Consider the following 12465-nt stretch of genomic DNA (forward strand, 5'->3'; position numbering starts at 1 on the left):
CACACACACACACTCACACTCACATATACACATACGTTGTGTTCCCACCCCCCCCCCCCTGCACTCCTACCAATAGCCTGAGGCCAGGAGGACTTGAACAGCCGCCACCCTGCTTCCCCTCACTTGGGTTCTTTAATGTGACCCCAGGCAGGGCAGGGTATGGCAATGACCTCTGACCTCTGAGTGCATGTTATCGCCATCAGGTCGGCACTCTTCTACTGGATTCTGAAGGTCTCAGTAGGCCCGGCTTCCTGGACTCTGAGCCCCTGGAACCTACTGATCCCCCAGGCCCTGACAACCAGGGGCTGGTCCAGCTGGTTCTTTTTCTCCCAACTCTGGGGCCAGATGGACCTTCCTCCCCGAAGCAAGGCGACTGCCCACTCACCCCTCCAGCACCGAGCCCGGCCCCCTTTCTGAGTCACCTCTCTGGCTGCTGCTAATGCACTGTGGGCCCAAGCCAGGATGCAGGCCCTGGGGGTGGGGGTGGGGGGCCGGAGGGGACCAAGAACAGCACCTGTCACACACAACACTCACACACACACATGCACACCCGCCAGTGCACACAGTTCCCCTGCCCTGTGCCTTGGCTTACCCAGGGAGGACACAGAGCCACTTGGGGTTTTAAAACTCTGTTAGGGCCTAGCCCTGTGGGCCCGACAACCACTCCAGCAGATGTAGGAACTTGTCCTGGCCCACCCTGGTGGGCAGCTTGCCAGAGGCCGAAGGCTTTCATCCCATGTCTCTCTCCATCGAGGGGTCACTTCCTGAAGTCCTCTTCTCCAGTCTGCAGGGGTAGGATGGGAGGCTGACTGAGCCAGTACTGGCCTCTGTCCTCTCGCCTGCCCCTGTGACCCTTAGGGGCACGTCTGGGGGCGAGCCTCCCATGCCTGGCCTTCAGGGGCCCTCCCATGCCGGCCCCTCTCCTCTGGTCCTGCCCTGTTCACCTCAAACGCTGTGTCCACAATCTCGTCCAGGACGGATGCCTGGGAGCGGAATTTCTGCTGATGATGTTCCACCCCGGCCACCAGTTGCAGGAAGCGGAACAGGAGCTCTCGCTGCCTGGGGGTGGGAGGGGGGCAGAGGAGAGGCTGAGTTGACCTGCCTGGCAGGGCCCTTTGGGCTGCCAGAGCCCTCCCCCCACTCCAGCTCCTCGTGCTTGACACCCACCAGCCCGCCCTCACGGCTCTTCTGAGCGTGGCCTTTCGTGGTGCTTCTCTTCCACGAGTAAAAAGCCCCGCGCGTGCCTGTGCCACGGAGGACGCTAACCCTCCCGATTATCCCTCCCTCCCTCCACCCACCCGTCTGCTTGCCCCTCCAACTACCCCATACCTCTCTAGGCACCCACTCACCCATCGGCCCATTCATGCCCCCACCTACCCAGCCATCCACTCACTCATCCGACCACCCCAACCTTGTAGTTGCTCACCCGCGCCCCCATCTACCTGCTCGTCCCTGGACCCAGCCACCCACCCCTTCGCCGTGTTGTGCAGTCAGTCATGCACCTCACAACCCCCCTCCCCAACCATTCATCCAGCCGACTACCCACCCATCAACCCCCTCATCACCTGCCTGTTTTATAAATCCATCCACCAAATGACACTGAAATAAATGCACACTGCCAGGTGCTCTGAGGACACAGAAATGAACAAGAAACCCTCCTCGCCCTTAAGCAGCTCAGCCTGTAGCAGAGCCAGGAAAGCAAACTGAGTGCTTCCGCTCGGGATAAGTGCACAGAGTGCTGAGGGTGCCCGAGGAGGAAAACCCCATCCAGTACCGGGGATCAGAAAAGGCTTCCAGAGGAAGTGCCATGGAGCTGAGTTTGAAAGACACGTGAGGGTTTGCCAGGCTTCGGCAAGGTTCCTGGTCCCCTACTCCAGAAGAACGGGGTTACGCTGGGGGCCAGGGCAGGCCTCAGGGAAGGAGGCTGTAGAGAGTGGGTGCCTAAAGGAGGCAAGCGTCTTGTAGCGTCTTAAATGCTGACGATGAAGCAAAAGCCCAAACTACTTTTAACACAGACCACTAAGAAAGGAAAGAGGAAAACAAATGAACGACAACAACACAAACACAAACAGAGAGCACTCGTAGTGGAGGTGGACCAGTGGGGAAGAGTCTGGAGGCCAAGAAACCCCCAAGGAGAGTGTTACAGAGGCGCCAAGGGTCCGCTGTGCCAGGGGCCAAGTTGCTGGAACGTGGGGGGAGGGGCCGGGAGGGCCGGGAGGTGAAGCGAGCCGGATTGGAACTCAGCTCTCCCAAATCTTGGTCACTTGAGCCTGGCACTGGCAGCCAGAGGACACTCCAGTTAGAGAGGACAGTGTGGGCAAAGGCCTAGATGTGCCGGCATGGGAGTGGCCATAAGGCAACGAGGGAGGCTGGCAAAGGCTTGATCACAGAGGGCCTGTTGGGGCTTGAGCTCTGATGGTGGGTGAGGAGAGGCTGGAGGCTTCCAGGAGTCAGGCTGCCCTGTCGGCTGGCTTAGAGCCAGACTGGCTGAGGTAGAGGGGGGCCCAGCTTTTGGAGAGAAGGTTCTCTGGGGAGCCAGGAAGCGGGAGTCTGTGCCGAGGTCCCCCAGCCAGGAGCACAGCCACAAGTCCCCAGCCGTCCTGGACCAATTGGCCAATTGATTCGACGAGAATGGGGTGTTGACCATCTGCCTCCCAGGCCTTCTCCCAAGCCGCTCCTCGACCTATCCTTCTCATCCCTCCACCTAACCGACCACTGCTCTCCATGGCCCAGCACAGGTCCTTAGCAATAGGGTTGTCGTGGGCGGGCCTCGTCCGTGTCATCTTTGGGTCCCTGGAACCCTCGCAGGGCCTGACCCAGAGCAAGGGTCAGGGATGCTCCTTGAGTAAACAGATGAGCAGGATCGCTGTTTCTCTGGGACCTCTCCGATGCCCTGCGCTTGTCCTCAGCCTCGAGGAGCTCTCATGGCCCTCTAGGCACCGCTCGTGGGATTCTCTTGGCGACACAAGATGGCTCTGGGGTGAGCAGAGGTCACTTGTGGTCTCCACCTCCACCCGTGGGCTCTACCTGAGCCTTGGCGCTCCACCCCCCCTTCCAGAGAGGTGGGCGATGTCCCTTTCCCTGCCAGACCATGGCCGCCCCTCCCTTTGCGCCTCCTTACTTCTCAGTCATGGTCCCAAATTTCTTCTCAATGAGCTGCTTCTGTTTGGTATGTTCACTCACCACCTCTTCAGGCTCTGGATGTAAAAAAGGGGAACGTCCAAGAGATGCCTGGATCGAGAGGAGGTAGAAGGAACCTTGTGTGTCACAGAGATGTTCAAATGGGGCTAAAGGATGGGGCGCCTGGGTGGCTCAGTCGGTTAAGCGTCTAACTTGGTCATGATCTCACGGTTAGTGAGTTCAGGCCCTGTGTCGGGCTCTGTGCCGACAGCTCAGAGCCTGGAGCCTGCTTCGGATTCTGTGTCTCCCTTTCTCTCTTCCCCTCCCCTCACTCTCGCGCGCTCTCTCTCTCTTTCTCTCAAAAAATAAACATTAAAAAACAAAAATCAAATGGGGCTAAAGGAGTTTTTGTCCATGATGGCCCCAAAGAGATGGCCTCTCCACGCAGAGTGGGTATCAGTTTTGTTTGTTCGTTTGTCTCTCCTTCTGGAAAAAGTCCCCCGGTTTTCCTGAGGAACCACTCCTGCGCCTTTTGGGTCCACACCATCCAGCAGGGGTTGCCCCGGTCCCCCGACCTCCAAGGACATGTGACCCAGACCTGACCAATCAGAACAGCCTATTCTTTTGGCTAGAGTGATTGGCTCCAAAATCGTCAGATGATCAAAGAAAAGAAGCCTCATTTCTGGGTCCTTGTTGGAACAGTTGGAAGAAGAGGACCTCTCTGCTGGGCATGCTAGGGATGCTAATTTGCAAGGATTTGGGGCTAGAGTGGCAGGTGGCCATTTTCCTAACACAAGGGAAGAACCACCCAAAGCACAAAACCACACAGAGGACTACAGAGCAGAGAGGTAGAAGGAGACTCCTGACCAGCATTCGAGTCCTGGATCCAGCCATTCCTGAAAACCCCCACACCCTGAACTTGCTAAGTAATTTGAGCCAATTAATTCCTCTTTCTCCTTAAGCATTTTTGCCCTGAGCGTCTAACCCTGATGGAGGGGGCAGGTGAGGGACCAGGTGACCCCTGGGGATCCTTAGTCCTCTAGTGTTGATGAGCCCAAGAGTGGGATTCTTGGAGCTCAGATTCTAAAGTTCTGAAGATCTTTAAGCAGGAAGCAAATCAACTGTCTCGACGTCCATCGTTCAGGAAATCGGCTTTGTAAAAATGAACACGTACAGGAAACTTCAATTTTTACTCTCAATCCACTTTGAGTGGGTCTGGACAAGTGCGTAGGCAGTCAAAACCATCCCATGTAAAACCAACCGCTATAACCTTTATAAGTTATTAGAAGAAATGACTGTTTGGCAAATCATAATCTGGCTAATTAGTCATTTCATAAAGGGGGCTTTCAAGAATTGACTATCCGCTTAATTGGCTTTTAGAGGATCGCCTTAGAGCTCTTTGGACCAAAGGTCTAAGCTCTGTAAGTTCTCCCGAGTCTCAGATTCTCAAACTCTGCCACTGAGACCGGAATTCTGTGTCTGACCGTGGAAGGAGGGCCAGCACCTGATTTTCGGAGTTCGGTCAGTGAGTCATCCAGTAGATTCTCATGGATCCGGGCTGCCCTCTGGGAAGAAAAGGCTTTTGTCCTGCCAGAGTCCCCTGTCTGCCTTTTTCTGGAACACCCTCCACCCTTCCCTCCAGCCTCTGTGCCCACCCCTTCTGGCTTCCCTCACTGGCCCACCTGCCCCACCGCACTCAGTACCTCCTGCTTTATTTTCTCCAGGCCTTTGAGCAGAGCCATCTGGAAGTTATCCACCAGGACGGCGATCACCAGGCTGGGGATGGTGGGGGTGGGTAGTGGGGGCGGGTACTCTCAAGGAGGAGGCTGTAGGAGGGGCCCTGCAACCCTCCTCCGGGTTCGTTGTGGCACAACCAAGGGGAGATGGCTGGAGAGGCTGGGCAGGGGTGCCCCAGGTTAGGTGGGGATTGGGGGTGAAGCTGGGGAGCAAGGTAGGGGTGGAGTCCTTACTTGAGGAAGATGAAGTATTGGATGATGATGTAAATCATGAGAATAGGGATGATGTACCAGGCGCCTGGGAGAGAGGGCGTCGTTCGAGCCGTGAGCTCCTTGACGGCCCTCCCTACACCCCTGCCAGCATCAGAAGCCCCACTTCGCATACGGGGTAACGGAGCCCTCGGGGTCTGCCCTCCCAGCCAAGCCCCTGCCCTGCACCCAGCCTGGGGCCTGTCCCACCCTGGGCCCGGCTGTCCAGGTAGATGAGGGACCAGTCGTCCAGGGTGAGCATGGTGAAGAGAGTGAAGACGGTGGTGAAGATGTTCTGAAAGCGCTTGGGGTCAGATTGACGGAACAGAGCCCGGAGCACCACGGAGAAGAGGACTGGCTGTTCAGGGCCAAACCAGGCTCACAGGGTCCCATCCCCTCCCCTCCCCCCCCCAAACCCTTCCACCGCAGCACCTCAGGCTCCCACCCCAGGCCCCACAGCACAGGATACAGAGGCAGGTAAACATGAGGATAAGGATAGCGGTGATGGATGGCAAGGACCGGACCAGAGTCCCGGTCACTTCCTGGAGGCTGGTCAAGAAGCTGTGGGCAGAAGTTGAGAGCGAGGCCGAACGAAGGAGCAGGGGTGGGGATCTGTGCCCAGCAGCCGGAGACTGCAAGGGCGGGCAGGAGGTCCCCGTTTTGCCCGGGGCTTGGGACAGTCCAGCCCTCTCTGGAAAATGACTGGTCTGAGCAGATGGCAGGAGGCTTATCAGAAGTGGGCTGGAGGGGCGCCTGGGTGGCGCAGTCGGTTAAGCGTCCGACTTCAGCTCAGGTCACGATCTCGCGGTCCGGGAGTTCGAGCCCCGCGTCGGGCTCTGGGCTGATGGCTCAGAGCCTGGAGCCTCCTTCCGATTCTGTGTCTCCCTCTCTCTCTGCCCCTCCCCCGTTCATGCTCTGTCTCTCTCTGTCCCAAAAAATAAATAAGCGTTGAAAAAAAAAAATTAAAAAAAAAGAAGTGGGCTGGAGCCTGTAGTCTCTTCATCCCCCATCCCTTAAACAGGTCACAGGAGACACGCTGGTTGCCCGGGCCTGTGTCCCCATCTCCTGCGGAGTCCCCACACCAGGGTGGGCAACCATGGCCCCAGCTGACCTGAGCCTCCGCAGGACCCGGATGGCCCTCAGGGCCCGCAGGCTCTTGAAGACCTTGAAGATCCGGAAGACGCTTTGGTGGTAGACGAAGGAGAAGGAGTTGAACTGCAAAAGCATGAAGTCCAGCATAGCCATGATCATGATGAAGAAGTCTGAGGGCACAGCGGGGGGGCTGGGTGTCACTGACTCCTGCCCAGGCACCTGGCTCCCAGACCCCCTGTCCTCCCGACACCAACGCCCTCCGCCAGTCCGCTTTCGTCCTCAGCCTCCTCTAGCAGTCCCGTGGCTCCCTCCACACACACACACACACACACACACACACACACCATCCTCACTCACCCAGAATGTTCCAGGAGTCAGAAAAATACTTGAGGCCTAGAGCAATGATCTTGAGCACAGCTTCCACTACGTAGATGCAGAGGAAAACGGAGTCCAAGGCCATGAAGTACCACTCTGCACGGACACAAGCGGCTCACTGGGGGCCACCCCCCAGCAACCTTAGCCCCTCTCCCCACCTCCCCTCTGGAATCTCACACAGCCCTGCAGGGAGCACCCGGCTCTGCCCTGATGGCTGTGTGTCTTCACTGCTCTGTGCCTCAGTTTTCTTGTCTGTAAAGCAGTGATAACACCGTCCCTGGCCTGACCCCCCCTGAACTCAGGACTGATCTTCGGAATTCAGGAAACTTCTAGAAGCTTCTACCTGTCAGTCAGTCTTACCTTTTAGAGACTAAGGAAGGAACTGCCGGAACCGAAAAAAGAAACATTTGAGAAAGACTGCCGCACAGAATCCGAGAGTTGCCAGAAAGTTCCTCTCACCCTCATTATAATGTTAAAATCCTCCTCTGAATATTCATCCCCAGCCCCAGTAAAAGGAGTCTGCTTTCCCTTGTTAGGGGAATCACAGCTTTAGAAAGTATTTCCCTTGGGGCCTCCTGGGTGGCTCAGGTCAGGATCTCACGGTGGTTGGGGGGTTTGAGCCCCGCATCCGGCTCTGTGCTGACGGCTCAGCTCGGAGCCTGGAGCCTGCTTCAGATTCTGTGCCTCCCTCTCTCTATGTCCTTCCCCCGCTCACGCTGTCTCTCTCTCTCTCTCTGTCTCTCAAAAAAGGAATAAATGTTAAAAAAAAGAAAAGAAAGTATTCCCCTTGATGTCCTTATTTCTACAGATAAAGATGACCTTGTGAGTTAACTCAACCTGGTGTAGTCTGCCTGTAACTCACCAAGCAGCAGACCCACGTTGGTCCGGTGACGATACCGGTCTGTCTCGTAGCATTTTTGTGAATATTACATTCATTTCACACAGAATAAGAATGCAGCCACTTTTATTCTCTCTTTAGGTAATGTGTGCTGTGGCAGGCCTTTCTTTCACCTTGCTACCAGGAGTCCTAGGGCCCACCTTCCCCAGTTTTCCACCCTCACCCTTCCACCGCATTCCAGGGTCTCCGGGCCCTTCTGGGCGACCTGGGTTCCACCAGCTGTCCCGCAAAGCGGCGTGTTTAGGGTTGGCGCGCCACCTGGTGTCTGTATCACGAACAGCACGTCCTCCAGTTTTGCGGGCCTGTCTGTGGCTGACTGGTTGACCTCAGCAAAATCTCTGAGGCTCATCTTGAATACTGGGCAATGCTGTCGACTTCCCACGGGTCAGAATCAAATGAGCTAAGTTACATAAACCGCCCGACACTAGATTAGGCCCACAGGAGGCCTGGAACAAGATCTATGGCCGGCTCTATGTGAAAGGGGATTCCCCAACTCTTACCACCCCGGACCTCGACTTCGGCAAAAGTCTGGGCCACAAGCATGATAGTGTTGAGGCTGACGACGAGGAAGATGAAGGCTTCAAAGGGTAAGGACTCAGTCAGGTTCCTAAGCATTCCCCGGAGGCGCTGAGTGAGGTGGCTTAATTTTTCCCACAGCCTGTAGAAGAGATTCACGGTGTGCAGCTTCTTGTGGGCCCGCTGAGTTCTGGCGGCTATAAGGGGGACAGAAAGTCAAGTCTGTGTTGGAGGAGGAGGCATACTCCCAGACTGACTTGGGGTTCGTCTTCATGCCTGCCTGCTTGCCTACCATTGACTCCCTGAAGTGCCCGTAGACTAGTCCTGTGCTGGTCCTGCGGCCACCGTCCTGACCTCTTCCGTGGCAGATGCCGGCCTGTTTGGGATTTGTGGTCTACTCAGGCGCATCTTGCAGGCTCACGCTTCTACACCTCCAGGCCTTTCTCTACCCACATGGCAACTTAAGCACGGAAAACCCCATTGTCGTCCCTAACCCATCGTCTGGGTAAACTCTCCCTCTCCCTCTGAGATCCTGCTGGAACATCCCCTCCTTTTAGCTGCCTTCCCTACTGCTATCCAGTTAGGCACCTGCCCCTCTCTGCTTGTTTGTGAGGCTGTTGCTCTGTTTACTGAACCATTAGAGGCCAAGCTTGGGGGACTGTGAATTAATAGCTAAGGTCCCTCCTGCCCTCAAGGCCCTCATTCAGACAGCGGTTCCCAATCTCTGTCAAGATGCTCATGGTTGAGGGGGGGGCAAATGTGGACAAATAGAATCCACAGTGGTAACTGCCCTGATATGGTGGGCTAGTCTAGGATTGGTTGTCTAAGTGACCACCCCCAGTCTTGGAGCCCCTTGAGGGCAGGATTCTTTTTCTCTGTGCTTCCAGGGCCCAGGCAGGCCAGGCACCCGTACGACACAAGAAGAAATGTTCAATCAGGGAGTGTACATATGCAAGGCAATGACTGGATGAACAAGCAGCAGGTGGCCTCAAGAGGTGCATCGTTCAAGGAACAAAAGATGGGTGATGGACAGCCAGGTGAGCGGATAGCCAATGGAATATGCGTGCAGGTTAGAGTCATGCCTCACGATCCGCCGAAGGTCAGTGCAGGGCCCGAGTCAGGCCTGAAATCTGGGCCAGGCAGCGGGAGTTGGGGCTGCGGGGAGCAGCGACTCACTTTTACGCTTCTGAAATTGCTCATCTTCTTTGGACCAGGTTTCCAAGGAAGTTGTAGAGGAGGAATCCTGAGGATGGACTTTGTTGGATATCTGGGATGCACACGAGTACACTACACTGAGGGAACGTCTCAAGCTGAAGGCTGAGTGCTGTATTTGTGCCATGCTGGGGCGGAGGGCTATTACGCTAGAATGGAAAGACGGTCTGGCCACACTGTGAGACCTGTGTGGGCCAAAGACTTGGGAGCTACCATGATGGTGCTCCCCATAGCGGTGATCACCAGGGAGATGATCATGACGACGTACAGCATGGTGGTGCTTGCCATGGTGATGCTCCGTGTGGTGGTGCTCACCATGGTGGCGCTCTGCATGGTGGCCGTGGTGGCGTTTGCTATGGTGGCCGTGGTGGTGCTCACTGTGGTGTCTGCCGGAGCGAGGTATGCGATCCTGGTGGGACCCCGCATAGGAATGGTGGGAATAGGTCTCTCCATGATGAAGAGGCCCTCTGTGGTGGTGGACTTCAAGATGATGCTTACCATGCTGATGGACCTCACTGTGATGGTGAGAGCCACCATAGGGGTTGGAATCCTTACGGTGGTAAGGCTCACCTTGGTGATGGAGCCCACTATGATGGGAAACTTCGCCATGGTGGTGAGATCCACCATGGTGGTGGGACCCCCTATGGTGGTGAGACTGCCCATCATGGTGGTAGGAATCACCACGGTGGCGGGGCCTATCATGATGTCTCCTGCTACCATGGTGGTGATCACCATGAACAGTGCCATGAGAAGGAGCCAGGGCAAGGGATGTGGAGTGGTGGGCTCCACCATGATGGTGGGCCTCACCATGGTGGTGGGAGTGGCGGGGGTGGTGGGAATTGCCAGAATCGTGAGAGGAGGCATTGTCATGAGAGTCTGGATATTCACCAAGGTGGTGAGATCCACTATGATGGTGGGATATGCCATAATGCTGGGATGTGCCATGATGGCGGGACTTGTCCTGATGGTGGGACCTACTGTGATGGGAGGACCCATCGTGATGGTGGGACTCACCGTGGTGGTGGGACTCACCATGGTGGTGGGGCCCCATGTGATGGGAGGACCCATGATGATGGTGGACTATGCCTTGATGGTGGGACCCGCCATGGTGGTGGGACCCACTGTAGTGGTGGGACTCACCATAGTGGTGGGACCCACCGTGGTAATGAGACCCACGATGGTGGTGGACTCCACTATGGCCTGGTCTGTGCTGTGGCGTTGGTGAGTTGGGGTGAGATAACACATCCAAATTATTGGTGTCTGCCTCATTTTGAGCTGTTTTAGCCAACGAGTGTTGATCCATGACTATGCTGGGACCTCTGGAATGAGGAGAGCTCAAGATGTGGGCCAAAAGACTCCTTCCTGAATTGTTCCTCCCACCTAAGCTGTGGCACTGGGGTTTCTAGGAAAGCCCGAGTCTTCACACGGAATTCTCCCTTTATGATGTCACCAGCAAGCCCCTTCCCAGGTCTAATTCCAAAATGTCTCCTCCTTAACATTATAGTTCAGAATCAAGGATCATTGTGTCTAGTCTTTTCATCGTAAAATGAGGAAACTGAGGTCAAGAAAAGGGAAGGGGTTATTTCCGCAGGGTCAGCTGGGAAGATGGCAGAATAGGAGGTCCCTAGGCTCACCTCATGATAAAGGTACAACTAAATGACACTCACATCAGGGTAAATCACCCAGAAAACAAGCTGAAGCCTGGCAGAACAAACTCACAACTAAAGGTAGAGAAGAGGCCACATCAAAGAAGTTAGGAAGGATGAGGACATGATTTGAGAGTGAAACAGACCATAGCCATCAATGGTGGGGAAACAACCAGTGGTGCAGAGAAGGGTGAAAACAGACTTTCACACCAGGGAGCCCATGAACAGAGAGCATGAATCCCCATGATATTTGTCCTAGAAAGCAAGAGGTGCCAAATTTCATGAGTTCTTACAACAATTGGGACTAAAAGCCTGGAATTTTTGGGTGTTTGTTTGTTTTGGTGTTTGTTTGTTTTTAGAGAGGGAGAGAGAGAACACCAGTGGGGGAGAGGGGCAGAGGGAGAGTGTGGAGTTATTTCTAGAATGTATTGTAAGTCCTAGAGGGTGAATGGGACAATAACTGAAACATCCGCAATGTCTCAAGGCTGTCAAATGTGATAACATTATGAGATACAGAGCCCCTTGATCCCCCCAGAGGACAGTTAAGATACAAAACCCGTTGTAACTCCCTGACACTCCTTGAAACTACACCCACTCCCTGAATGTCTTCATGTAGTCAGCAGGTGCATGTCTGGTTTATGTCTAAAGATCCTTTGTGTTCTCTTTCCATGCTTTGATATGCTTTGATACTTATATCTAATGAAAGCATGAAATAAAGGCTATGCGTAGACCCCAGACCCCAGCTGCTGCTGCTGTCTCACAAAGGCAGTCCTGCACATCTGCTCAATCTGGTGTCTGAGGACTTCTTCTTCAGTGCATGGCCACAGAAGGGAGGAGAGAGAGAGAGAGAGAGAGAGAGAGAGAGAGAGAATCCTAAGTAGGTTCCACTCTCAGTACAGAGCCTGATGCAGGGCTCAGTCCCATGACCCTGGGATCATGACCTGAGCCAAAATCAAGAGTAAGAAGCTCAACCAACTGAGCCATCCAAACACCCCAAATCTGGGGTGTTTTAAAAATCAGCAGGCTCTGCTCTGGGAGAACCTGGAGGGCATTAGGAAGTGGAGTCCCTGCCCTTAAAGAGACAGCACGACAAAGAGTCCATGCAGATACAGAAGCTTGAAAAAGTACCAGTGGTTGGGGGGCAGATGGGAGGGAGAGTGATTTGCTCACTTCAGAGCATGACCCAGAGACACAGGGATCACAGGGAGACCCCTCCAGGAACAAAGGGGCTGGAAGGTGTAATTTCCCTCTCCCAACTCCTCAGCATAAACAACAGACACCTGTGGGAACCAGCGCAGCCAACACTCACTACCTACATTGCTTATACCAAGCCCCACCCCCTCACACTTTGGTGAATCTGCCCTTCCCAGATCCACTGACCTTAATGCTCCTGATGTGTGCCCCATCCCCCAGGAGACCAGTGCAAACCCCACCAATACCTCATCTCCCTACCTGCACATTTTTTTGGACCTTGGGTCCAGTCACAGCAGGGGAACTTTTCATTTTGCAAGCAGACCACTTCACACCTTGTTAAAACGTGCCCCACTCCTGCTGGAGACCAAACACTACCAATAATAGGCAAAGAGAACCTGTGCAGACAACTGAACTGAGGGAAAAAGAG

At 54.9% G+C, this 12465-nt stretch overlaps 1 protein-coding gene across 1 annotated transcript; it reads right to left on the reverse strand.

Annotated features, from left to right (window-relative positions):
* Positions 1 to 616: 616 nt before the first annotated feature.
* On the reverse strand, positions 617 to 10607 carry CATSPER1 (cation channel sperm associated 1). Its single transcript, XM_043582581.1, has 12 exons — positions 9163 to 10607; positions 7971 to 8183; positions 6555 to 6668; positions 6217 to 6367; positions 5575 to 5666; positions 5316 to 5459; positions 5091 to 5154; positions 4824 to 4896; positions 4625 to 4685; positions 3122 to 3197; positions 945 to 1059; positions 617 to 784 (listed from the first exon to the last, which is right to left on the reverse strand). Exons 1-12 carry the CDS (start codon positions 10499 to 10501, stop codon positions 758 to 760), a joined length of 2469 nt encoding a protein of 822 aa, XP_043438516.1. The 5' UTR covers positions 10502 to 10607; the 3' UTR covers positions 617 to 757.
* Positions 10608 to 12465: the final 1858 nt, after the last annotated feature.

This window comes from Prionailurus bengalensis, chromosome D1, assembly GCF_016509475.1.
Source record: "Prionailurus bengalensis isolate Pbe53 chromosome D1, Fcat_Pben_1.1_paternal_pri, whole genome shotgun sequence".
Classification (NCBI taxonomy): Eukaryota; Metazoa; Chordata; class Mammalia; order Carnivora; family Felidae; genus Prionailurus; species Prionailurus bengalensis.